The sequence below is a fragment of the Mesoplodon mirus genome (assembly GCF_964341445.2).
Source record: "Mesoplodon mirus genome assembly, chromosome: 7".
Classification (NCBI taxonomy): Eukaryota; Metazoa; Chordata; class Mammalia; order Artiodactyla; family Ziphiidae; genus Mesoplodon; species Mesoplodon mirus.
The window spans coordinates 70,004,903-70,032,613 of NC_138983.1; the positions used below are offsets into that span (position 1 = coordinate 70,004,903).

The 27,711-nt window shown below is 48.9% G+C and overlaps 1 protein-coding gene across 8 annotated transcripts in view; it reads right to left on the reverse strand.

The window, feature by feature from the left end:
* The window catches only part of ABCC8 (ATP binding cassette subfamily C member 8), a gene marked incomplete at both ends in the record, with an annotated part of 76,350 nt that overhangs the window by 33,102 nt on the left and 15,537 nt on the right, over positions 1 to 27,711 (reverse strand). For 7 of the 8 annotated variants that reach the window (XM_082628653.1, XM_082628652.1, XM_082628651.1 and 4 more), the window contains 6 exons: positions 1,691 to 1,836; positions 3,006 to 3,046; positions 12,367 to 12,529; positions 12,861 to 12,995; positions 17,899 to 18,054; positions 21,641 to 21,805. In XM_082628653.1, the coding sequence (XP_082484779.1) occupies positions 1,691 to 1,836; positions 3,006 to 3,046; positions 12,367 to 12,529; positions 12,861 to 12,995; positions 17,899 to 18,054; positions 21,641 to 21,805 (806 nt within the window). Of the gene's footprint in view, positions 1 to 1,690; positions 1,837 to 2,978; positions 3,047 to 12,366; positions 12,530 to 12,860; positions 12,996 to 17,898; positions 18,055 to 21,640; positions 21,806 to 27,711 lie in introns of all 8 variants that reach the window. The other variant, XM_082628647.1, reaches the window with a different exon arrangement.

The window sequence follows — 27,711 nt, forward strand, 5'->3', positions numbered from 1 at the left end:
CTTTCAGCCCAGAGTCTGGTCTCCCTCTTTAAAAAGGCCTTAGTGGGCTTCCCTGGTGGCGCAGTGGTTGGGAGTCCGCCTGCCAATGCAGGGGGCGCGGGTTCGTGCCCCGGCCCGGGAGGATCACACATGCCGCAGAGCGGCTGGGCCCGTGAGCCATGGCCACTGAGCCTGTGCGTCCGGAGCCTGTGCTCCGCAGCGGGAGAGGCCACAGCAGTGAGAGGCCCGCGTACTGCCAAAAAATAAAAAAATAAAAATAAAAAAATAAAAAGGCCTTAGCTATCCTGATGATGGTGACATGAGAACGGTTTACATAGAAATACTTCTGACTCAGGCAAGGGATTTCCCATAGGTGTAGCATCCTTGAATCTGTGGGTTCTACACAGAATCACAGGCTGGGGTGTGGGTGGGGGAGGAGGGCTGATCATTAGAACTCACAACGCCACGGCCAACAAAAGTGAGTCAGCATAGCCGACCCTGGAAATGGGAGCTAATCCCTTTCCAGCCGGCTACGCCCTAGTCAGATAGTCAGTAGAAGGGGTCTACTGCGTTATGACTCCTTCCATCCTTGACCCTCCTTCCATCAGCTACTTCATTCCAACAGCTACCCCTCCCTGCCAGCTGCCTCGGACTTGCCAGCGTCCTCGAGACAGGGGTGTCACTTCCCTCAAGGCTGGAGGGGCTTGGGTACAGAGGACATTTGTTACTGTCTGGTCCCATTGGTGATGAGAAAGGACATAGCCAGCTCTCCCCAGTGGCACGACTGGCCCTTGCTTTCAAGAAGCTGTTTCAAAGGCCTAAGGAGATCTTCGCACTCCAGCTGTGGCATTCTCTAGCCAGAGCCTCAGCCTTCTACCTTCAGGCTTTCACTCCCAAGAAGGCAATGCCTCTGGGAGAGGGGCAGAGTCACCACTGGGCTCTAGAGCCCAGAGGTGGGGCCTCCCAGAGTGTGAGCCAACTGAGGACAGGGTGTACGGGCACCTGGAGGAAGCTGCTCCACTGAGCGGGGCTGTGAAGGCGCTGAGACCCGTGGAGAGAACAGGGGATGCTCAGCTTGGGGAAGACCAAGATTTTGGGGATACCTTCTGAAATCTTAGGGGCTGTCACGTGGGGGAGGGATGGCGCTCATTCTGTGGGGCCCCGTAAGGCAGAACTAGGACCAATGGTTAGAATTGATGAGGTTATACCAAATTTGGCTCAACGTTGTATTTTTCTTTTCTTTTTTTTTTTTTTGCGGTACGCGGGCCTCTCACTGTTGTGGCCTCTCCTGCTGCGGAGCACAGGCTCCGGGTGCGCAGGCTCAGCGGCCATGGCTCACGGGTCCAGTCGCTCCGCGGCATGTGGGATCCTCCCGGACCGGGGCACAAACCCGCGTCCCCTGCATCGGCAGGCAGACTCCCAACCTCTGTGCCACCAGGGAAGCCCTGACTTTTTCTTTTTATGGAGTTCTCTCGGAGGTGACACTCTCCTTGAAGGACGTAAGCACGTTGGCTAGTCCTTCTCAGGGACTAGAGGGAGGGAAGCTGGCCCATGTCCCTCTGACCAACCACAACCAGCTTCAGTGAAGCCCAGATCAACGGGCAGGCATGTCCTGGGACCAAACAGCTGTGGTTGTAGCAGTGACCAGAGTGAGCCCTGGGGCCGACACGTGAGCAGCCTGACCACTGCCCTTGCTGGACCCTCCTCTCACCTGACCAGAGCTTTGACTGTGGACCGGACCACACTGGACAGCAGGAACAGTGGCGTCACCAGGATGTGGAAGAGGGAGAGGGAGGCAAAGGCTACCGAGGGGGAGAAGTCGGCCTCTTTGAAGAAGCTGACGTGGCCCACGAAGGTCTGCAGACAGAGGCACAGATGCGACAGAGCAGAGCGTGACTCAGAGTGTGGGCTCCTCCCACACTGGCAGCCCTCAGCCCTGGGAAGGAAATGAGAGGCGGGAAGCAGGGGACCTAGGGGACCTTTGGGTTGGAGACACCACCATCCTCACGGCCATCTCATGGAACCGTCCCTCCCTGCCCTGCCTCCTTCATTGCAGGAACGACCAGGGAGGAGCCCTCAGGGTAGGTCAGCTGTGCCCCCTCTCGGACTGTAGTCCTCCGTCGGAAACGTAAAGACGACCATCACAAAACCACCTCTTCGCCTGCCGCCTGCCCCCCAGTCTCCGGGTACCTGGCTAGGCTCCGTGGCCTCTGCTACCCAGAGTTCCCCAGGGAACCAGGCCAGGAACGAAGTCAATAAATCACGTTGAAAGTGAATTCCCAAGCGTGACTGACAGGCCGTAAGCTCGCCACAGTTCAGGGACGCCGGCCCCGGGGGAAAGTCACAGCAGCCAGGGATGGGAGCCCTGGGTGAGGGGCTGTGGGCGTGGGGCCTTTCTGAGGGGCGCACTGCCGGCCCCCACTGTTTAGCTCCTATTCAGCTTTGGTCAAAATTGCTTTAGAAAACCACCATTGCCGTATTTAATGGCATGGAGAATTCTTCATGTCATATTCTTAAATTTTAAAAAGCAGTTTACACACCTGCATAGGAAGCACAATCCTAATTTTGTAAAAATGCCGTATTCTGTGAATCAAAAAAAGACTGGAGAAAAACACATTAAATTTGTTGCCAGTGGGATTATGGGTGATTTAAGTTCTCTTTGCCCTTTCCCTTCTGTATTTCCCAAAATTTCTACAAAATCATGTTTCACTTTTATAATGAAGAAGTTTGATAGCAGTTTTTTTTTTTTTTTTTTTTTAAAGAAAGTTTAATTGCTCTAGAGACTAAGTGTCAGGTCTTCCAGGCCGGGGGGCGGAGGTCCTGTCTGCCGGGAGTGGGGCAGTGGAGGAGGGACCGGCTGCATATACGGACTCTCCATCCAGCACCCTATTCTCAGTCCCGCTGCTGAGCCCATCTTCCGAAGCCCCTGTGCAGAAAGGCCAAACCCTGGGCGCCTCTCATGCCGACAGCCTTCCCCACCCCGCCCAACCAACTCCCACCGGGAGACGAAGAAAGGATCCACTTACGATGAGGACGGCTGCGATGGGGATGGCTGTATTCATGAAAACTGCGGAGGAAGCACAGGGGGGGTTTGGTGGGAGGAAGGAGACGGCTGGAAGTGAAGCTGCCCAGGTTGGTCTGAAGGCAGGGCAGCCTCTGGGGTCCTTTCCCCAGCCTGCGGGGTGGAGCTGGGCAGAACTCCAGCTCTGTGGCACCTCCAGCTCCTAACGTGTGTCCCTCAGGACGCTGATCTCCATCTCTGAGACTTAAGCCTTTAAATAAAGGTTGAAGTGCTCTTACTCTGCTCCATGTGGACAGTGTGAAGAAAGCCCTGTGAGAAAGTGGCAGGGGAAGGGATGGGAGAGCTGGCGGCCTGTGGTCAACCATGAGGTCAGCAGCACGTGTTTCTTTCTTTTTTTTTTTTTTTTTTTTGCGGTACGCGGGCCTCTCACTGTTGTGGCCTCTCCCATTGCGGAGCACAGGCTCCGGACGTGCAGGCTCAGCGGCCATAGCTCACGGGCCCAGCTGCTCCGTGGCATGTGGGATCTTCCCAGACCAGGGCACGAACCCGCATCCCCTGCATCAGCAGGCGGACTCTCAACCACTGTGCCACCAGGGAAGCCCCAGCAGCACGTGTTTCTGGGGGCACAAAGTTGCTACTCCTTCCTCTGCCCCTGGTCCTTGAATCCCCACAAGCCAGGCTCACTCTGAGGCTGAGAGCCTTCCCAGTCTCCCATGGCTCTTAGGAAGGATTTCAAACTCATTCACACTGAGATATTAGTGACTGAGGACAGCTGGAAGCAGGGTCTGCCTTAGCTCTAAGGCTGACAGTCCATGCCCAGGTGGGACAGTTGGTTTGCTGCAACAGAGGCCCTCTCCTTATTCTGTTTATGGTGTGGCCCTCAGGCTCTTCATAGGGACCCCAAAGAGCAAAGAGATCTGGACTTAAAGTCAGAGAAGGGCGGAGTCCCCATTATTTCTAAGCTGTGGAATCTTGGGCTGATTGTTCACCTTCCCTGAGTCTCGGTTTCTTCACCTGATTTTTGTAAACTTGTACTTGTTCACATACTCTGGCTCTCTCCAAGGTGAGAGCAGGTAATGCAGGGAACAGGCCTCTGTGATGCCTCAGTGCTACCTGAGTATTATACCTCATGGGCTGCTAGCTTAGCCCTGCTCCTCTGGTCCAAGCTGTGAGGTGCCCAAGAGTGCCCTGACCCCAGGCCAGAACTTCCAGAGAGAGCAGCCCTCCTGGAGTAAGAGATGCCCATCCTAGCTGCCACCTTCCCACCTCCTCCTCCTTCCTTCCAGGAGCCTCTTCCAGGCCAGCCCAGAAAGGAGTCTGGTTCTGCCATTAGCCAAATTAAAGGAGGAGCCAGGAGCCAGGAGCCAGAGGCCAAGGGCAGAGCCTGTGCACATGGCCCCTGTTTAATGAATGGCGAAGTGTCTGACACTCTGAAGAATTCCAGACTGTCAACACCATTCCAAGAAGCTGATTGTCTACTTACTCCAAGAGTCCTGCACCAGCTAGTACAGACATGGTGTGTGCTGGAGACGTGGAACCCCAAGGGAGTGGAAGCACGTGGTCCCTGTTCTCAGGGGGCTCCCAGTCTGAGGAAGGAGACAGGAACTATGCTCTCAGGAGACACCTTATAGGACGGGGAAAGAGGGAACACGCCCATACGGGGTTCCCAAGCAGATAGGAAAGATATTGTGCCCATCTTTGGGGAATCCCCAATCTATGCACCCTGCCATTGGAGGGCTCCCTGTCTCATGGAGAAGATATAGCTGGAGCCCTTGGGGCACTGCCAACCTCTCCGACCACAAGGCTTTTTATCAACACTAATATCACACGTGACCGTGATTTAATTGCCCTTCTTGATGAAGGTTCCATGGTCTCCTGGTGCCCACCTCAATGCCACAGCCCTCCCTCACAGCCCTCTCATACTGCGGGGGGCAGGATAAGCATTATTGGTTTTCCCACAGCATAAGGAACCCAGATATGGGACAAAGGACACAGCATGGCCATCGCTGGCTGGGGAGAGGGAGGGAGAGGAGGCTGTCCATCAGGCCTGGGCCATTGACCAGCACCAACCATGAAGTTGTAAAGACAGGTAGCCTCGTCCCTCCCCTCCAAGGCAGTTCCTCCAGGGAGCTCCCTCAGGCAGGGGCCACCTTCTGTTCCTCTTCTGCCCATCCTGTCAAAATGTACCTGTGCACCCCACCTCGGCCCCTGCCCTAGGCCAAGACCCCTCCCACACACACGGGGTCGCAACTCCCAGCTAAAGAATAGGCTTGGAAGTTAGATTATAAATTTATAATCTAAAGTTAGATTATAAATTATAAAATAAACAACTCGCTCAGAAAGCAATCTGGTGCTTTGTAGCTAGAGCTGCACGGAAGTTCAGACTTCTGATCCTATAATTCCTCTCCTGGAAATTTATCCTGAATAATCACTCAAGAGAAGCACAAAGCCCTCAGCAAGATGGCGTTAGCTGCAGCACTGTCTGTCACAGCAAAACAAAAACCACAACCACAGCAACGAGCCACTGAAACGAAGTAAACTGGAGACATCCAACAGGAACAGCTGTTTTAGTAAATGAGGGAAAGCAACTCCAGGGAGATTCTGCCATCAGGAAATGTGTGACAATTGACATTTTGTTCTTCTGCATGTTCTCCCTGGTCGTGATTTTTTGAATTTATTTATTTTTTCTATTTTATTGTCCTTATTCTTGCAGCTGCCTGAACTCCTTTGAGGAGTGAGACAAGCTATACATAAATCTGAAAAGGAGCATTCCAAAGCTGATGCAGCAACATGGAGAATGCATATAATATAATTAACTTCTGTCCTGTTCTGGCTGTTGTATGGAGATGCTAAAGAATGAAAATGTTATTTTCCATTGTCCTCATCCTCTTCTGGAGGGATGGCCTTTGTACAGAGAGCTCTGGGTCCCCTTAGGGGTGGGGGCTGGGGGAATAGACTCACCAGCTGCTTGTGTTTTGAAGGCTTCTCTGAAAATCACCCCATTAGGGTCTGGGGTAAACATGGTTGGAACTGGGGATGTCAGTGCCAGAGAGTGGGAGGCCTGGGATGCTACAGGCTCTGGCATCTCTCTGGGCTCAGCAGACACCTCTGTGCCTGAGTTGAGAGGGATGTGGTGGGGAGGGAAGGCAGCTGGGCATCCCAGCTCTCATGGCTGGAAGACCTGAGAACTTGCCTCCATTTTCCTGAACTACATAAGGGCCGATGGGACATTAAAGGCAGTGGAGGAGTGGGAAATATAACCAAGAATAGATTTCTCTCCAACTTTGGCATGGGGTGGGCTGACTCACTTAGATTTGATCTGGGAAAAAATTTTAAAAAGAAGGACATGACAGTGCTCAACTCTTGAATGTTAGGGAGTAGGGAATACTGTTAAATAACACTAAGTGAAAGCAGAAGATTACGAAACGATGTGTGAGTGTGATGCTGTTATGGAAAAGTTTAGTTGCACGTAGGCAGGTCAGAAAGGCCACCTTCAAGAGGAAAAGCCTTTTTGTAATGGAGTAGAGATAAGGGTACCTATTGTTTTAATACTGCCCCTCCATCCTTTAAGAAATATGCATTCAGAAATTCTTTTTTGAGGGTCTCCGCTGTTTCAGGCATTGTGTTGTGTTCTGGGGGTTCCGTAGTGAACAACCGTGTCAGCTTTTCATACCCCCCAAACCAAACAAAACAACAGATCAACTGAAAACAAAGCAGGGCTCAGATCATCTCCCCCACTGCCCGCCCGCCGGGCTCTGGCCAAGGAATGCTGCCTGGCCTTGTGGGTGGCAGTCCCCCCCCCCCCCCCCCCCCCGTGCACTGCAATAGCAGGAGCTTTTCATTTGCAAAACACTGATACATATTTCAGAAGCCATGCATGGGGAGGCACAGTGAGCCATTTATGCCTCTGGTTAACTTCACCCCCTCCCCTACCCAGGCGCCAGGGGAGGAGGTGCCAGCTCACTGTAACTGCAGGCTGCATCTGTAGGAGGCGAAAGGCATTTTGAAGTGAACAGAGCTGTTCAGTCCGGTAGTCAGTCTGAAGTCAGCAGAGGGAAGGAAAGTAGGCAGTGGTGTGTCCGGCGCTGGAGGTGGTGGAAGCCAGGCAGGAGGCTCACGGCCACACTGATTGCGGCTTCCAGCTCTCCCTCAGACGCCCAAACCCCCCGCCAGGCTATGCATCAGCAACCCACTGTGGCTGTACCAGCTGGTGGAAGGCAGGGCAGATGCTGAAGTTCAGAGAAGCTGGAGAAGGAAGGCGGACCAGGTCTGGAGGTCTCCTTGTCCCCGCACACTGGCTGTTCCGAGTCAGGGCCTCCGCCGAGGACAAGAGAGGGAGCATGAGACTCGCCAAGAATAGCCAGGGCCTGGGTTGCGGGGAGGGGCGGGTGCTGGGTGCCCTGTGAATGGGGTTCACAGGCACCATCCTGCCCACCCCACACCTCCATCCAAGCTTGGGGGCTTGTTTTTTGCTTTTCAAAACATAGCATGAGGCCAGTCACATTCATTGGATGTGAACCACCTGACTGTGGTTCAGACCCAAGTGGGAAGAGGGAAGACCCCTGACCACAGAACACTGGAAGAGATGGCAGACCCACCTTTCCTTTAAAATCCTTCAACGCCTCTCCTGCCTCAGGAGAAAACCCAGCACACAAGGTCCTGCATGATCTGGTCTTGCTACCCTCTCCTCACCGTGATATACTCGAGTCTTGAACACACCCGTCATCCTTTTCACCTTTAGGCCTTTGTGCCTGGAACATTCTTCCCCTCACTTGGCTGACGTGTGATCCTCTGGGCATCGGCAATGGGTTTCACCTAGCACAAGGCTTCCTTGACACCCACCACTCCTAAGACGAGGTTGGGTGCCGCTCTGATGGATTCCACTTTCTGTTCCTGTCACTCACGACACAGCTGCCCGTCTGGCTTCCCTACTAGACTGTGAACAGCCTGCCGCATCCCCCAGGCCTGGCATAGGGCGCGACACATAGTGGGTGCTCAGTAAATATTTATTAGATAAGGGAACGAAAGAAATAAAGGAGGCCAGGTGTGCCCATGAAAGAGAACACAGGGGATTTAGAACTGACCCTGTGGCTCTAACCACAGGCACGGCCCCTGTTCGTGGCGTGGTCTCCCACAAGACTGCGAGGGTGAGGACCGTGCAGCCTCCTCTACCGTCCAGGGCCTCAGGAGAGTCTAGCACAGAGAGGAGGAATGGGTGCTGCGCAAAGGACAGAATGAACTGGCAGCATGTCAACTGGTTGACAGTTAGGGCCTGGGACCCCTGTGTCACCCCTGCAAAGCTTGTCCTCTAATTTATGGCTGGACTGGACACCTAGAGCTATGCGGGTTCTGCAAGGAAATAAGGGTTGAATTGGTTTCTAAGGGGAGTGAGCACAGCGCTCGCTCGCAGCTTTTCCCCACTTTGTCTTCGGCTCATTGAAACCCTGCTTGTGGCAGGTGCAGCCACGCCTCCTCTTGCATGAAGCTCCGTGTGAACTCTGAAGCCTGTGCAGGCTTTCTTCTTCTCTGTTCTCTGCCATTTATTGGCTGAGGACCTCAGAGAGTCCTTTCACCTCCCTGAGCCTCAGTCTTCCATGCTGTAAAATAGGACAATAGTGCTACAAACCTCACAGAGTTGTTTGGAGGGTTAAATGAAGTCAGGCTTGCTGGGCAGCAGCATGGAGCAGGTCCCCGTGGTCGAGAGCTCCCTGCCACACTGTTTCACGTATGTTAGCTCTGACTTCTTAGCAGAGTATAAACTCCTTGAGAACAGGAGCACATCGTTTGGTCTCTTGCGTCCCTCCCAGTGGTTAGCACAGGGCAGGGCTCACTTAACGCCCTCTGAGTAACTCACAACTGTTTTTCTTCAAGAGGAAATGCTGATTCTGGATTTTGATGGCAGAGAAACTGTATCATTTCCTTTTCACTCTCTTGCTCTGTCCTGCCATGCACCAGCTCAGGGTTCCACAAACAGGAGCTCTCAGTGATGCCACTGTGAGACCATCAGACAGAGTGTCAGAGGTAACCTTGTCTGCCTAACAGTCCGCCTGGCGTACAATGACCAGACTGAAAGCCCAGCAGGCAGCACCAGGATGGGCCCCATCAGGACACATGACTCCAGGGCTCCTTTGTGGCCACAGGTCCCCATGGCTGGTGCCAGAAGTGAGAATGAAAGATGCCCCATTACCTCAAGCTTAATGACCTGTGTCCTAATTCTGGGTGACAGAGAGCAGAAGGCAGGAAGTCCAGGAGGAGGTAAATGAAAACACACTCAAAGCATATAACTGCAGCCTGCAGTGCCCTCACCCTAACGCCCTGTCTCTCCCCATCCCACTGCCGACCAACACAAAGAAACCCACCCCAGGAAGGGCGAACACAGAGCAAATAGCACTTGGCTTTCACAGCTCTCTCTCCCGGAGGGCTCTTCCCCTTCCTCCTCTCTGCCCTCTTCCAGGGACCAGCCTGGGCTGCTCTGTTTATCTCTCTAGGTCACCAAGTACTGGACAGGTGAGGGGCCCTGGGGAGACCCCTGTTTAGCTCCAGAGCCATTGTCATCTCAGCTCTTGACAACACGGAGCCTCCTTGCCCCAGGTCCTCCTGGCTCCAGACCCTTCACAAAGCCAGGGCTAGTCTTCTGGGGGCTCCATAGGACAAAAAGCACCTACTAGACAGGCTTAGTGGGCTAGCCTGGGAACCTAGGCATCTTATGATGTTGTTTACATAGGAAACATGTCCCAGCAGGTTGAAGTTTGGATTGCAGGAAATAAGCATACATCTCTTAGAACCAAAGTAGCTGCCACCTGCCCCCACCTGTATGACCAGAGGCTGTCCCTACTTTGCTGTCAGGAATCTTGGGGACCCAGTGCTCCCAATTTCCTTACGGCTTCCCTTCCCTCCCTCCCGTCGTAGCAACAGTGAGCCCGCCCTACTCCACCCTGCCACGTTATTGCCGGGAGGGGGAAGACCTCCCCCACCTCAGCAGTTGTTCCCCCTGATGGGGTGACTGGAAACTAGGTGTCTGTGATTCACGGGTCTGTACACAGCGTAGGGTTACTGTTACCACGACCAGGCTCAGGGGTAAGCAGAGCTGACAGAGAGACTGAAGAGGGCCTAGGGTGTGGACACTGGTTTCTCTGAGCTCCCCAGAGGCTCCTGCCTAATTTCTCCTGTCCTATCAAGTGCTCAGCCCAGGGGTGCTTGGAGGCCACAAGGTCACGGCTGAGGAACCTGGAGTGTCTTGGTGAAGAATCTAGGAAGACTGCCATGCTCATCACTCCATTCTGAGAAAATCAGCTCTTAGCAGGATTTTCTGCAGAAGGTGCCATGGCTGGTGCCATGATGGTGGGTGGCCTGGCCACGGGTGCCTGGACCAGGACGCCATGGTCTGACCGGACACAAGGAAGTGCTCAGTGCAAGCCCCACCTTGTGAGAACCTTCAGGTTGGACGCTGGCCACTTGAGCCCACCAGACCCCCTCGCTAGGCAACGTGACTGCCAGGAACACACAGATGACCTGAGGGACCACCTCATTCTCCATGCACCTCTCTGGGAGACACATCTGGTGCACCCTCCACTGCCGCCCAGCACTGCCATGCCCACAGGTGTGTCTACTCCTGCCACACCAAGAGAACCAACTTCAGCCGGACGGGGGGTTAGTCGTAGTGTCTACCTCTCTTAATTTCCTTCCCTATTTCCCACTCCCGTCAGAGCCCATGCTGTGTTGTTTCTCCTCTATTCAGAGACAATAGCCTGAAAATGGTGCCCATTGTGCCCTCAGTTTTCTTCACCCCACTTGGGTTCCTGGCTCTAGGTGGAAAACAGCATGAGGCTGGGAGTCTAAGAGATTCCAGAGGATCTAGTCTGAGCCAAGCCATTAACCTCAGAAGTGACCTCAGGAAGATGTCCTCCTCTGGGCCTCAATTTCCCATCTGTAAAATGGTTCTCCCAACTTACAAAAACATTTTCCATTTATCTCTCCTTGCCACATTCTGTGTAATTTCCACAGATCCATCTTTTTATTCACAAATTCTCTCTTCAGCTATGTTAATTCATTTAACCTGTACACTGAGTTGTTTTTCATTTCTTTTTTATTTTTTTCTCTCTGAGGGCTTCCTCTTGGTCTTTCCTACCAAAATGACTCTTAAACTGGACAGATCAGGGAATCAGAATGAGGTTTTCTAGCTGCTAAATATCTACATCCCAATTATGCACTTGGGCAGTAACCACAAAGGAGTGGATCCATGGAACCACTAGACCAACTGTGAGATAAACTTGGGCCAGGACTCCATCCATCACCTGACCTCTATATGCCCACTCTGACCAGGGAGCCAGCTGAATTAATTTCAATAACTAAATTTTTAATTTTTAGAAGTTCTTTTGGCTTTCTTTTTGCTGTTTTGCCTTGTGCCTTCCTTTAATTATTTTAACACACTTATTTTGTTGGTTTTATTTTGTTTTGTTTTGTGGCCATGCCGTGCAGCTTGTGGGATCTTAGTTCCCTGACCAGGGACCAAACCTGGGTGCTCAGCAGTGAAAGCACGGAGTCCTAACCCCTGGACTGCCAGGGAGTTCCCTTAAAGCACTTATTTTATTATCTCTTTCAGACTATTCTATCATCTCGAGGTATTGAGGATCTAATTCTCCTATTTGCTGACTCTCACTCTGATGGTACATCTTTTCTGGAGGATTTTTATTTCTTTATTATCAGCTCATTGTTTAACATGAGTATTTGCCACTGGAGTCCTATGTTCTCTGGAAAATGGTTTTAATATGCGTGTCTTCTGGGACCATAGGAGTTTTACCAGTTTTGGTCTTTTTTTCTCTATTTTCGGGGCTTGGGGTTCCCAAACCACTTGGTTAATGTAAATTCAGTCCTACACCTGTGAGTACCTCAAGCTTGAGCTTTTGTTCTTTAAAGAGAAATTTTCTACCTCTCATGGCCCCAGGTAGATGAAAGCTTCCTTGTAGCTTCCTTAAGACACTGGCAGCTCAGTCTGACTTAATGAAAAGAAGTCCTCACACTTGGGAGAACTCAAAACTGCTGTTATTTATTCATTTATTGCTGCCTCTCAATAACGTATCAGCTTAATAAGACATCAAAGACCACATCTATCTTTCTCATCACTGTACCCTGAGAGCCAGCCCAGGGCCCTGCACGTAGCAGGTTCTCAATACGTTTGCTCGATAAATGGCTGAAGAACACTGATTTCTGGCAGCTCTGCTACAAGAGACAGTTTGAGGCTCTCCTGGATGGGATGATTCCCAAAGTCTCCGCTTCTGCCACCCCTACCTCCTCCCCCAGCCCTGCCACCCTCTCCTGGCATGTAGGCAGCAGCACACAGGGCTGGCTGGTTGCAGGGGACTCACTGGAGATGGAGGTGTAGACGGCGAAGGCCCTGAGGCTGGTCATCTCCTTCTTGCGGGTCATCTCCACCCGCGTGCGGAAGATGTTCTCCCAGGCGTACAGCTTGAGCAGTTTGATGCCACGGAGCATCTCGTTGGTCTGCTTCAGCCTCTCGTTGGAATACTCCTGCCAGGAGTCACTGAGTCAGAGAAGGGTTTCTTTTGCCCCCATCCCACCCAAGAGGAAGGAGGCGAGTCAATGCCCTCACCATTTTACAGCCTACGCCCAGCCTCCGTCTCCTCGGGGATGCTCCATTAATCCCATTTCACAAAGAAACCGAGGCCTGGACAGCTGAAGTGACCTGCTTAAGGTCAATCATAGTGTGGATGTGTGTGTGGGGCACTGTTTGGTGACATCTGGGGGAAGAGTGAGGAGACCCACTAATGTAAGGGGAGAGGGGGGAATGTATGGGGGAAGGATGGGAAAAGGGGGCACACGCACACCTACAGATACTTACCAGTGTGCTCCGCTGGGCCTGGGAGAGCTTGGTGGCCACAAAATACTGGACTGGAGCCAGCAGAATGATGACAGCTGCTCCAATTAAGGCACTGATTCCAAGGATGTAGTAAAGGAGAATCACACCCACGATGATCTGAGGGAGGGTCATGGGCATGAGTTCCCTTTGATCTGGGGGCTTCCCTGCCAGGGGGTATTGGCACCCTCCTCCCCACCCGGTAACCCAGTGCCCTAAAGTGGGACATGCCTTGGTGTCCAGCTTTTAAAAGTTTCTTGGGGGAAAGAGGAGGAGGTGTTACAAAGCAATTTCGGAAGGAGGGATTAACACGATGGGCTCTCACCCAAGCAGAGAATTTCTGGGCTGGTAACTAACTGCATTTATCTGCAAGGCTGGCTGAGGCATTAACTCTCTCCATGTCTACTTGGCAGATGGAGGTCTAAGAGCTGAGTTTGCACAGTGAGTGACAGGACTTTTTGTTCTGTTTGCTGGCTTTCAAGGTTGATGGTTCACTCTCATTGGAAAAAAAGTGATACATGAGCAGGGGGGCAAAATAGCTGCATCCATGCCAGACAAAACCAGTCCAGGGTCTAAGAGTTTACTTTTCATCCTTATGCTCCTGGTGTCTTTAATTTTTAGTGAATCTGGTACATATCCTCTAAAAAGAGAATTCATTCTGTTTCTAGCTTTATGTAAATGACAGCTGGCTTCTGAATATTTATGAGACGTATAAATTACTCTTGCCAGCCCCCAAAGCATCAAGATGACAATTTCTCAGGTTGCCTTCAAAGGCAGACGCTTCTAAATTCAGGGCTTATTCTAGAGGAACAGATGTGCTGTCTTCCTTATCTGAAAACAAAAGTGTGTCTGGGTTGGCCCTGTACTCCCTGAGCCCTACACCAAATTGGCACTGAGCTCCTGCACCATCTCAAGGGCCAAAGAGTGGGTGGGTGGCTCTGTTATGTCTATTAGTTAGAGAATGCCTCCTGCATTAGCAGGTTCCGAGGGGGCTGGTAAATGACCCCTTTACCACCTGCCTCCCAGTGTTTAATTGATGTTAAATGCTGGCATGGATGGGCAGAAGAGCACATTAGGAGATGAAAAACCTTCCTACTCTTGCTGGCCCCCACTCCCAGCATCCTTCTGGAAAACTATCCCTGGCATCCACTCTTTCCATTAGCTGTCCTCATTTGGAGGCAGTCGGGGTGTTGTTTAGCAGCTTGGGTAGAGCAGGATACCAGGGAAGCTCTCAGAGCATTGCCAGAGTCACCGCCAGGGCCCCGGTTGGGGGTTGGTGTCTGCACGCCCACCACCTCCAAGGCTGGCAGCTGCTGGGGCAAGAGCTGGGGATGTGACTTCTACTGCCACCAGCCTCCTCCTCACACCTCAGCCACCCTTTGTCACGCTCCCCAGACCCTTCTGCCCCCTCTGCCCTTCTGCAGGGGTCTGAATGGACCCTGTGAGAGAACATACCAGAAATCAGGGATTCTGAGTGTGCAAAGCAAGTGTGGGGAATAAAAGGGCTATTTTATCCTCCTAGTCTCAGGCTAGGAAAGCAATCTCGTGTAGTGGTGGGGAGATCACAGTCCCAGGAGTCTGCAGCCGAGTTTGAATGCAGTCCCAGCATTTACTGGCAGTGCAATCTTGAATCTCAGCATCTTCATTTTTAAACTGGTAATTTTAATTGCCCCCTTAGCAGGACTGTTGTGAAGATTAAATGAACATATATATGATAAGAACCTAGAATAGTGCCTGACACTTAGCTGGAGACAAGGTGGCTGACCATTTTTTAAAGATCTTTTTTTGATGTGGACCATTTTTAAAGTCTTGACTGAATTTGTTACAATATTGCTTCTGTTGTTTATGTTTTGGTTTTTTGGCTGCCAAGCATGTGAGATCTTAGCTCCCCGACCAGGGATCGCAGGGATCGAACCAGTACCCCCTGCAGTGGAAGGCAAAGTCTTAACTACTGGGCCACCAGGGAAGTCCCTGACCCTCCTTCTTAAAAACAAACAAACAGGGCCTCCCTGGTGGCGCAGTGGTTGGGAGTCCGCCTGCCGATGCAGGGGATGCGGGTTCGTGCCCCGGTCTGGGAGGATCCCATGTGCCGCGGAGCGGCTGGGCCCGTGAGCCGTGGCCGCTGGGCCTGCGCGTCCGGAGCCTGTGCTCCGCGGCGGGAGAGGCCACAACAGTGAGAGGCCCGCATACCGCAAAAAGAAAAACAAAACAAACAAACAAAAAAAAACAAAAAAACAAACAAACAAGCCTCATGGGACCTCTGTCACTAGGGAACCACAGAAAGGCGATACCTGGGTATGGTACTGCTACCAGCTCACTGTGTGGCCCAGGGTAAGGTCCCTGCCCTCTCTGGGCCTCCGATGCCCATGGCATGAGGAAGCACAGAGGTCCCCACTATGGCCAAGATCTTTGACATGGTTGTCAGTAAGCTTCAGGGGGCCCACAAAGCCCCTTAAATTGTAGGCAAAATGTGTGAATGCACATTTGTTTTTCTGAGAAGAAAGTTTCATTAGGTTTTCAAAAGTATATGTAGATCAGTGGTTGCTTAGAGCTGGGGGCAGGGATGAGGAGTGACTGCCAGTGGATGTCGGTTTCTTTTTGGGGTGACGAAAGTGTTCTAAAATTGTGATGATGTTGCACAACTCTGTAAACATGCTAAAGTGAATTGTACACTTTAAGTGGGTGAATTATATCTCAATAAAACTGTTATTGAAAAAAGTATATGTGAATAAAAAAGATTACAAATCAGGGTGAGCCCCTGGGGACAAAGGAACAGGGGCTCCTAAGCTAATTTCAATACCATCAAAAGCCTCCTGTGCCCTGTAGCCAACGAGGCTCCACATGGAATCCCGACCTGTTGGAAGGAATTGTATCAATTCCGGTGGTAACACTGTGTCTTGAGGGCTGGTCAAGACTATAAGGGCAAAGGTACAGTCTTTGAGGAATTAAAACAGAAAATGATACTTCATGATAAATAAGGAAATGTAAGTACTTTGTGGAGGTAAAAATTCTTACCTAATCTCCCCCCTCATCCCCCCCACCCCACCCCCAACCCCGGTGTTGTGAGAGTTAATTACACAAGTGAGACAGGCTGGGCAGGCCAGACACAGGGCAGGGGCTATCAGCTATTAGTTTTGTTAGCAATGGTACATGTGCAATAAACACTATTAATGATAGTAACCAGGGACTTCCCTGGTGGCACAGTGGTTAAGAATCCACCTGCTAATGCAGGGGACATGGGTTCGAGCCCTGGTCCAGGAAGATCCCACATGCCACGGAGCAACTAAGCCCGTGCGCCGCAACTACTGAGGCTGCGTTCTAGAGCCCGCGAGCCACAGCTACTGAGCCCATGTGCCGCCACTACTGAAGCCCGTGCGCCGCAACTACTGAAGCCCGTGCGCCTAGAGCCCATGCTCTGCAACAAGAGAAGCCACCATAATGAGAAGCCCTGCTCACCGCAACTAGAGAGAAAGCCCACGCTCAGCAACGAAGACCCAATGCAGCCAAAAAAAAAAAAAAGATAAATAAAAATAAATAAATAAGTAAAATTAAAAAAATAAAATAATAGTAACCATAACAATGCAGCAGGTCTGGTGGACAAAATCTTCCAAAACGGGTTGTTCAAGGAAACACAAGAGAAACGATAAAAGGCTGTGACTGTATTAGATGAGCTCTCCAGGCCCTTCTATAGATTCTGTAGTCACTGATCCATCTTGGCAGAGTGGAGGGGGGCACAGGGATCTGGGTGCTGGTCAGTGGTAATAGGGAATGGTGTATATGGCTGTTCCCGTAAAAAGGACCATCAGATTTCCTGCCCTACATCCAATCTTGTCTAGCTGCCTCCCTATGCAAGCCTCTCCTTCTGTTTTTCTTTAATGTCTCTTACATGTAAACTTTACAGGTAAGGAAGACCAATAAAAATCACTTTAGATTAAGGTTTATGGAATCTACATCCCAAGAAGCAATGGATTCTGGATTGGTAAAGTTCTTACATCAAAGAGAGCAAGTTAGAGGGCTCTGATGTTTACTTAGTGACCACTCCATGCCAGGCACTGTGCTTGGTGCTTTGCTTACATTATCTAATTGAATCATCAGAACACCTCCAGAGCGTAGGAATCATCCTCTTTTCCCAGATGAGGAAACCGAGGCTCAGATAGGTTAAGTACTTGAATCAGCCTGCCTCACCCAAGTCCAGACACTTTTGCTCTACCAGACAGCCCCTGTGAAGCCTGCAGGCCCTCTGGGAATGGACCTTGGATTTCAGCTTCTGGCCTGAGCACCAGAGTGAAGATTCATCTTCAGGCACAGGACAGGAATCACAGACTCTGTGGTGGAAGAGCTCCAGATGGGAGATGGAGCAGACCAGGCCAGGAGTCAGGTAAACCGTGCCGAGGATTCTCATTCTACTGTTGGGGGAGAATGTGCCTCCTCCAGAGCCAGTCCCAAAAGTTGCCTCGTTTTAGGAAATGCCATGTTTTAGATTTCCAAAATTAACACAGTTTTATTGGAGAATTTAGAAACGCATAAACAAAATAAAAATCACTTGTAATCCCACCACGAGGACTTTCAGTTCTTTTTTTTCCTGTGTGAATCTGTGCAAATATATACATGTGTATATTCCAATTTAGCAGGAAGCACACTATGAATACTATTTTTAACTTACTCTTTTTGCTTAAAAACATCATGAACACTTTTCAACGTAATTAAGTACTCTGCTATAACATAACTTTTAATGTCTGTGAAAGTGTTCCACACATGATTATTTATACTTTTTTTTTAAGCTTGGCTACATTTTAAAAGTCTTAGTGACACTGCCTTCTCTGATCATCAAGAGAGATGGCTAGACCACTTGCAGAGTATAAGACAGTATAGACACCCAGGCATACACTCCATGGAGACTCCAAGGGGATAGAAGGTACAGGCAAACAAGGAATGGAAGATGGTGAGCTCCTGGCCGCTGGGCATGTACCAGCGGATTCTGGTTTTGTGTCCCCCAATCCCCAACAAAGCACACATCCCTTACCTGTACTGGCATAGCCCAGAGGTTTGGGCACAAGAAGAAAAACCACATGAGCTGGTTGGTGTCGATGGCTACCAGGTTACAGATCTGACCGGCAGTCATTTCCCCCATGGATAGGTTGGAGGTGGACAGGTGCATAATTTTACTGTAAATTTTGGTCTGGAAATGAGAGCAGAGTGTTTCACATTTGTCATCATCAACATCCTAATCACCACCCCAGATGCCATGTGTCTCTAAAGTGCCAGGGGCTTCTCAGACATTCCCCCATGGAGCCCCAGAGCACCTCTGTAAAAGGCACTGCATGATTGTTCCAGTTTTACAAATGGAGTAACTAAGGCTCAGAGAGGTAAAGGGCTTTGACTATAGTTCAAGCAAGTCAAAGAGGCAGCATTCACGTGAGGAATCTGTGCTAGCATGGCAAGCTACTTCTCCAGCAAGCAAGGCCTTTCCCTTGGAGACCGGACTTAATTAGTTTTTTTTTTTTTTTTTTTTTTTGCGGTACGCGGACCTCTCACTGTTGTGGCCTCTCCCGTTGCAGAGCACAGGCTCCGGACGCACAGGCTCAGCGGCCATGGCTCACGGGCCCAGCCGCTCCGCGGCACGTGGGATCCTCCCGGACTGGGGCACGAACCCGTGTCCCCTGCATCGGCAGGCGGACTCTCAACCACTGCGCCACCAGGGAAGCCCTTAATTAGCTTTTAAATCTTAAAAGCAGATTTTCACGTCCAGTTATATTCTTGATTTACTGGAGGTCCGTGGAGAACACACTTTAGAGCCATAAAAATGATGAAGGGTGGCAGCCATCTGTTTTAATGCGGCTTCCTCAACCGGGAAAGGGGGTATGTTCTCGGGCCAAGTCCTTTCTTAATTGAGCCTTTAAATAAAACAAGGATTCAGCCTGGGAAGGTCTTATGTGAGACAAATGCTTGTGTCGATCAGCCCCAGCACCGTCCGGAGTCTGGCCACCCCAAGGACCTTGTTCTACTTCCCCAGGGTAGATGGGGAGCAGCCATGGTAATGGCTCCCTGTGAACTCCGAACCTAAAAGCTCTATGTGCACGGTGACTGTGCCTCCCAGAAAGATGGCAATTGTCAGGCTCTGTGCCCTTAAACAAGGAAAAATGCATTCCTTTTAGGGATGCCTGTTCTTGAATGAAATTCTACTGTGCATTCTGTTGCAAGGTGGATTCCCAGCCCTTAATTCATCTTTTGTGTAAACCCAGGCTTTTTCGTGGGTCAGGTCTGCTTAAAGCATGAACCTGTTCTGTCTTTTTCGAGTTTATATATACCATGGGTAAGGTTTAATATAATGGCAATGACATTTTTTGACAGATCTATGCTCATCCTAAGTTATGTGCAATCAGTCTTTAAAGAATAATAATAAATCTAGTTTCAGTGAAGTAGGAACATACAGTAAACTATCAAATAAAGCATTATTAAGACCAGGATACAGAGAATTACATGATCGAAATCTGGTATATGTCAAAAATTATATATAATACAGGAATCTTGCTTCATAACTTTTCATGCAAGAACTGTGGTTGTTCTCAAACTCATGAAGACATAAACCCTTATCTATAGATTTCTGTAAATCTCTGAAAGGAAGAAGTTTTTTTCTAATTTGCTCCCATAATTAATGCCAGCATTTTCTTTTGGGGACATAATGAATTCGTGCAAAAGATTCAGACAGTTTAATAAAAATGATTACATGCTAATACATTAAAAAACCATATTTGGCTTTTTTAGTATAATTGGAAAATATTGGGCTAGTGTGTGATTTATGACAGAAATAGAAAGTAGATTTAATTACAAAACTGCTTGACTATGAAATTGGCTGCTGTTTGTGGTGATACATGCCTGCCTGTCACTGGAGGGGTCTAGGACAGAGTGTGGGATTTTAGAGAGGTTTTCTGAACCAGCAATAGCTTGGTTCTCCTAGATCTGAACCCCTACGAGTCTTAGAGGGTCTTAGATTTTCCTGGGATCTTTCTACCATTCTCACTTGATGACATTCATGAGGAAATGAAAAACCACTGGAGATGGACAGCTTCACAAGCTGTGCACTATACAACTCCAGGGGGCGCCACTCACATGGACTATACCAAGATAACCAGAGTTTGGACCCAGACACAGTCTCCAGCCCAGGCTATACCCTTCTCTTCTCAGTTCCTTTTCTGCAATGCCTCTGATCCTGGCTCCCAGAGGACCAATCAATGTTCGCGATTCTGAGAAACATTTCTGCAGAATGAGCTGGCTTTGGGATTTAGTCACAACTTCCTAGTGTTCTACTGGCTTCATGGGAATTGCTGGGTATGGCAGAATCTGCCAGCTGTCCCCCACTATCCATTCTCTTCTTTTCGGAAGAAGAATTTCTAGCGGGGCATATATGGCTGTCAAGAATAAAGACCAGGGACTTCCCTGATGGTCCAGTGGTTAAGACTCCACACTTCCACTGCAAGGGGCACAGGTTCGATCCCTGGTTGGGAAACTAAGATCCCACATGCCATGTGGTGTGGCCAAAAAAAAAAAAAAAAAGAAAAAGAAAAGAAAAAGAATAAAGACCACACTTTCTAGCCTCTCTAGGTATAGCCATGTGGCCAATTTCTCCCCAGTGGGATGGGAGAGGATCTGTGCAACTTCTGCCTCATGATTTGAAAAGACATTAGGTCTTCCTATTGTCCCATCTTTCTTCTTGTTGGTTTAAATGTAGACACGATAGTGGCAATTTCAATAGTCACATTAAACCATGAGACAAAGTCATGTAAGAAGGCTGGCAAAGCAACATTACAGAAGGGGCCAAGGTCTCTGATGACTGTATAGCTGCTGCATCAGCCCTGACTAAATGTGCAAAACAAACTTTTATCCTATTTAAACCACTATCACACTGGGTCTCTCCATTCCAACAGTGGAACCAAAATTCTAATGAAAACACTGGGGCTTGGGGCTTCCCTGGTAGCACAGTGGTTGAGAGTCTGCCTGCCGATGCAGGGGACACAGGTTCGTGCCCCGGTCCGGGAAGATCTCACATGCCACGGAGCGGTTGGGCCCGTGAGCCATGGCCGCTGAGCCTGCGCGTCCGGAGCCTGTGCTCCACAACGGGAGAAGCCACAACAGTGAGAGGCCTGTGTACCACAAAAAAACAAACAAACAAAACAAAACACTGGGGCTCATCACCACCTTGCTAATGGGGCCCTGAATCCTTCCTGACCTTGACCATCCTTTCAACCGACTCTGAGAAGGAAGCCACAGCAGACAGGAACAAGAACCTAGACCCAGGGACTTACCAGGCCGGGTATGTCTCTCTCGTCATGATCCAAGATTTAAGAGTTCAAATAGATCTTACAGTCTATCTAGTCTTGGTATGTCAAACATGCTTCTTTGTAACCAAAGAAGACTGTCTGGTAACAGAGCCCTGGAACAATATTTATAGAAGGATTCTTAGGCTGCACTTGCATTCAGCAGGAAAAAGTGCTGTGATTGATTAGTGATGTCCGTCCCATTCAAGGCCGAGCAGTTGACATCTCAGATCTAGTCCAAGGCAGAACGAGGGCTAGAACTACTACATTTCCTAAGACCAGCCCAAGGCACTCTCCACTATGTCACACTGCCTTATAAATGGTTATTGTTTCAAAACACTGTTAAAGGGCAACAAGAAAATAAATTCACAGCAGAATCATTCTTGAGTGTCCGTGAGGACAAATAATGCGGTTCTTATTGTGAAGTGAAAAGAATAATCATTCAAGTACCTGTATTGCTCCTCTCAAGTTAATTCCAGTTTCAATGGCGACATAGTAGGATGCTTGCAGAAATGTCCTTTGCAGTAGGAGGGCAAGGAACAGAAGCACGGCTAAGACGTAGGCATTAGCAAGGAACTCTTGGGATGAGACAAAGTAAACCCCGAGAAATTGTGTCTGTTGGAAAGAGAAATTCAGAGGTGACAGTCGTTGCCAGCAAAATGACTGCCATTGGTACCTGTTACGGGGCCATAGAGGCCATTATTATAGGACCCTCCATGCTTGCAAGCCTTGTGCAATTGTTTATGAGTGAAAAATCAGACTAGCATTCTTCTAACTATAGGGAGGGTTGCCTCTACTCTCTCCATCAATAAACTTAGGTGAACAGAATGTGGCCCAGTTCTAACCTCATGCCCATAAATATGACTCTCAGCTTTGTGGCCACCAGGCCAGGGGAGCTCACTCTGAATAGGACAAGAATAAATAGAGCGAATCGCAGAGCAGCCAAAACTAGAACTGCTAGAACAGATCCCACGACGTGTGTTCTCTGCTACAAAAACAGAATCAGCTGAGGCCTTGTCCCATATTCACCAACTGCCTGCACTGTAGAAACGAAAGACCAGCAGAAAACATGGCAGTAGTGCTCCCAGGTGAGAGATGGGAACTCATTGCCTATAACTGACTATTTCAGACCCAGGCGCCCCAGCCTTGTGGGCTCCTGGGACCTCCTTTTAAATGTAAGGCTTCCTGCACCTCCAGCAAGATCTCAGATGATAAGCAGTGGGGGAAAAAAAAACCCAAACACTTTGACTTCATTGCTAAAGATACAAGGGAAAAACAGCATGTGTTTCTAAATTCATCATCAACAGCTCCCGGGAAAACTTTGATCTTAAGTCCATCGTTCCCCAGCAGAGCCACATCAGTGTTTCCATGAAGACATAGCTTTCCCCTTCCGGAGACTCTGCCCTGAACTTTGCAAGTGATTTGGAAGGGTGTGGGAACTGCTGCTGCGGGATAAAGAGTGGTGGGAACAAAGTGCTGAGAAGGAGCCTGATGGCATGTCCACACCAGAGCAGGCTGAAAGGGTCAGGATTCTAAGCCGAGTCCTGTTCCTAGAGTCAGAAATTCCTGCATCCTGGATACAGGCCTTTCTGATGGTAGAGACGATCTTGCCTCTTGGTTCAACAGGCCCCTTCAACCAGCCCTCACAGCTCCACGGAGCCGGTCCTGGTTACACCTGTATGGCCCTTCCTCTGTGGCATGGGGTCTCTCCCTTTTGGGGACAGCAGGAAGCAGACATAGGGAGAAGTGAGGTCTCTTAGAAGGGGGTCCTACTGACACCTGAAGCCCCTGACTCTGTCTCATTTGTTAAAGTACAACAGGGAGAGGGAGAAGGGAGAAGGGAGAGGGTGGGGATGGCTGGAAGCAGCAAAATGGACCTTAAAACTAGGCCACGTGGCTTAAGAACCTGACCTTACAGGGAAGCAAGGGGCAGGATACAATATTTATCAGGTGCAATGCTCACAACACGCAATGAGAAGAGTACCATTATTAGCCCAATTTTACACATGAGGAAATGGAGTTTCAGCATGGTTAAGTGGCTGGCCCGAGGTCACACGCTGATAAAGGAAAACAGCACGTGAACATGAACCTGTGTGATGCCAAAATCACTACCGTAGATCCACTACTTAAGCCTCATCCAGTCTTTTGACCTTGAGTCTCCTACTGTCAGCTACAAGCTTGTGACTTGTGGGGGACTGAAAGATGCCCACCTGGATGGTTCTGGGTGAAAAATGTAGTCATCCAGGCTTGGGAGAAACCTGGTCCTGTTTAACATGCCTTGGAATTCTTCTGTTCTACCAGCCTCTGTAGAGACCCAGCTCTGGAGAATAGAGTCCATTATTTTAAAGCCACAAAGCACATCATGGGGATTTATCCCAAAGGAAATAATTTAACATAAGGAAATAGCTATATGTGCAAAGATGTACTATCTCTGGATTATGGCAGGGGGAGAGTGCAAAAATCCATGTAAATATCTAACCACAGGGAATGGGTAAGTATATTAGGATACTCATGGGAACGCTATGCAACCAAGAACACCAGTTACCATGAAAGCTCTCGAGCAGCATGGAATGGCACTCATTCACTGTGTCACAATGATCAGAAAGCACATACGCTGGGGAATGAGGGCTAGAAAAATCAACCGATCTCATTGGTTAGGCTATGGGTGCTATTTATTAAATGCACTCATCAGTGTTTGTACATTTTTCACAAAGCAACAAATTCTCATTTTTTAGGTCTGAAGGCAAAGCCTTGACCCCTTCCCCTACCAACACACACACCCTAGGGTCAGAAATAATATTTATTTGCATCAAGAATTTTGTGACCTGTTAAAATGAAAATCTGCTTGCAGGTATAAGTCATTGATTGGGTCATTATTTGATCTCTCTTCAAAGAGACAGCATAAAAGAGATGGAGGCCAGAATAGCTACATTTTGATTAAGAAGTGGGTTCTAGACTAGCCAAAGAGGGCTAGGATGCTGCCCAAGGAAGGCAGGCCCTGGGAAGCTTCAAATGGCTGTGAGAGCACTGGCATTGCCCAGCACCTTGAAGACTGGAGAGAAAAGGCCAAGGACTTACAACTTGACATTTGGCGGGTGGTAAATGCTTTGGAAGATCAGATGCCCTTGTCTCACATTTTCACAAGCTCTCAGGAAGGAAATTGTGTTTGTTTCCAGGGGTTTCCCCAGTAGTGCTCAATAAATATATTTTAAATTAATCAAGGCATATGATCTTCATCCCCCATCTACTTTTTATAGAAGCTATACATTTCCCCATTTTACAGTCGAGCCAACAGAGCCTGCAGAATGTAAGTGACTGCTGAAGAGCGCAGAGGGAGTTTGTTGCAGAGGTAGGCCTAGCACCCAGGACTCTACAGGTCTGATTCCTGTTGCCCCTGACTGGCCAGAGGTATGACTGGAAAGCCTCCTTTCCCTTGTTCTCTGGAGCTTAAAGGAGAGGGGGACACTTGGGATCTTGCTTCCAATTTTGGTAAGAGCCAAAAAGGGAATTGCTTGTAGGTCCCAGTTCTGGGAGGCCCTGGGTAAAAACACTGAGAACTGTCTTTGACCACTCACAGACCAAGGCACCCAGCCATCCATCCACAACCATTTGACATCGTGGTTTAGAGCTTAGACTTTGAGGTTAGTCATATCTGAGTTTGAGTTCTGACTCATTAGGTTAGCTATTGTGTCCTTAGTAAGTTCCTCAACCTCTCTGAGCTTCAGTTTCCTTACCTGTAAAATGAGGCCATTAAGGGTTTCTACTTCAGAGAGTTGTTATGAGAATCCAATGTAAGAATGTAGGTAAAAAATTTTTTTAGTAAGTGTAAGCAGTAACAGTAACATCTGCATTAGTCATTGAAGAATCATTTCTCCTGTGCCTCCTGGGTGTCAGGCACGGAGCTGGGCACACAGAGGTCAGACAATGCAGGTCCTGTCTTAGGAGACTCAGGGTCAAGTTGAGGAAAAAGAAAAGGGGTGCTTTGATGGTGCAAGCATAGGATATTATGGGAGCACAGAAGAGGAGCATCTAATTCAACCAGAGGAAGGCTTCCTGGAGGAGGTGACATTGGAGATGCATCTTGGCAGCTGAGAGGGGGTTAGTGACGCACGCCAGACCAGAGCAGCTCGTGGGCATTGTCGTAAAGAGACCAACCCACACGCTGACATCACAAAATCACAGAAATGCATATCAGTTCTCAAAGTACCCACAGTGATAGCCACACATATAGGCGTCCAAATGGGGACACAGATATACACAGAAAGAGACGTACCAAGAGACACAGGGACAAACAGAAGGAACATACGCATACACTCATAAGCAGGTCTCAGGAGAACTCATTCAGAAACAACACACACTCACTAACCTACACATGACTCCCACTGAGGTTTAGAGGCCATTCGAAGCTTTGGCCCTGAGATCAAACCCAGACTATTCTTTCTTTTTTTCTCTGCTCAGCTCACAGCCTACAGCAGCGCTGGCAGGTTTCAGATGCCAGCAGTTCTTTATAAATCCTTGCCCCCCTGACAGATCAGAGGCATCCATGGCAGGTGACAGATTGTTGGAGGGGGTTGGGTGAGAGAGGGGGCTGGAAAGAGATCTATTGTGGGTTGTGCACAGCCTGGGTCCCAGCTTTCCCTGGGAAGTGGCAGGGGGACAGGAGTGTCAAAGATCTAACAAACTATATGACACTTCCAGCAATAAAAGAAGAGATAAGAAATACTTGTCCTTGAAGATGCCAAGGGCGGTATGATTCTTGCCAACTGTGAGTATCCTGGCGAGGGAAGAGAGGACAGGGAAGCCACTGATAATAAAGTAAACAATGGGTGCCTGGCTGTGCTGACTGCAGCAGGATGGATTCAGGCTGAGCGGAAAGAAGGGTTTTCTCACTGAGAGGGTTGTTAAACATTGTGACGTGTAGCTAGAGAGCTTCCTTCTTTGTTCATAAAGACCAGAATAGCACCTGTCTCTCTGGGTTAGAGCTGCCTGCCGGGAGGCAGTGGGGTGAACCAAGTAACTTTAATCAATGACCCCTTTCCCCCACTTTCTGGGCCCAGAAGCCCAAATGAGAATTAAGCCATATCCCAAGCAACCACACGACTGAGCACTCTTTGTTGCTGACATTGGAGACTATATTTACTTTCAACTCTCGTTTCTATGTCTGTAATTTGCTGATTGTATTTGGGCTGCAGGGAACAAATATTAAATTTGATAAGGCCTGCGGCCACTGAGGCAGGGCCATCTGTCTCGGCGATTTAAGTGCCAACAAGTCACTGAGACTTGTTGAGCGTTCCAATGAGAGGGCAGCAAATCCCAGGGTTTGTGTATAAACAAAGAGAAAAGAGAAGGCAGAGCGAACGTTCAGATGAACTGATATTCTAAGTGTTGTTCTCACCATCTCTTTGACACATCCGCCCTCAGAGTTCTTAGGAGACTGGCATAAGAGTTTTGGGGAACATAGGAAGAAGAAGACGATGTGGACAAGCTGATAAGGGCTCTGGCTGGTGTCACTTCCCCCTAATATTTACAACTGGCTCCATGCTGCTGCAGTTTTATCAATGTGGAGTATTTGGGGGTCACCTAAGGTCAGACTGAACCGGAAGGTGACACTCCTGTGGACAAGAGAAGCAGTCTCTTCCCCCCGTCTTTTGAGGCCAAATAAAGTTCAGCGGCTCAAAAGCCACTGAAGTCTAAATAAGCAAAAAGAGTCTTCAAAGTTTTTTTTTTTTTTTTAGGCTTTGTCAAGTTTTTTTTTTAAGAAATATATACATTATATAAGCATTTTCTAACAGCAAAAAAAATGTGAAGTAAAGTTTTCATAAAATTTATTTCAAAGTTAATAGTCCTCGCATTCTTGATTGAACAAGAAATCTACCCATCTTAGCCTAGCCAACTCCTATGCATCTGTCAAGGCCCCATTCAAATACCCTCTCCTCTACGAAGCTGTCATGATCACTGGCTGAGTTAGTCACTCCTTCTTCCCATAGTTCCTTGTATCTACTTCCGAGTAGTAGTATTTAACACATGCTATAAAAATATTTTATTTAGATTTCTCTCTCCTCCATTGGGTTTCACAATCCTTGGAGCCAGCGGTGATGGCTTGATAATAATAATCAATTTAGCATCATGATTGTAAATGCCCAGACTATGGAGTGAAAGAGACTTGGTTTCAAATCCTGACTCTGTCACTAACTAGCTGAGAGACCTTAGGGAAAGTTACTTAACCTCTTTGAGCCTCAAGTTCCTCATCTGTAGAACGGGGATTAAAACACCTACCTTATAAGTTGTATGGTTATGTGAATTATATCTCAATAAAACTGTTGCAAAAAAAACTTACCCTAAAGGGATGTTTTAGGGATTAAATGAGATAACAAATGGATAACTTCTGCACACAGCCAGGCATGTATTAAGCAGTCAATAAATGGCTGTTATTATTGTTAATCGTAAACCATTGCCTCTATACTCTGACAGCCTAACCCAGGTCTGGCATATGGTAGGGTTCAATAATCATTTGCTGAGTA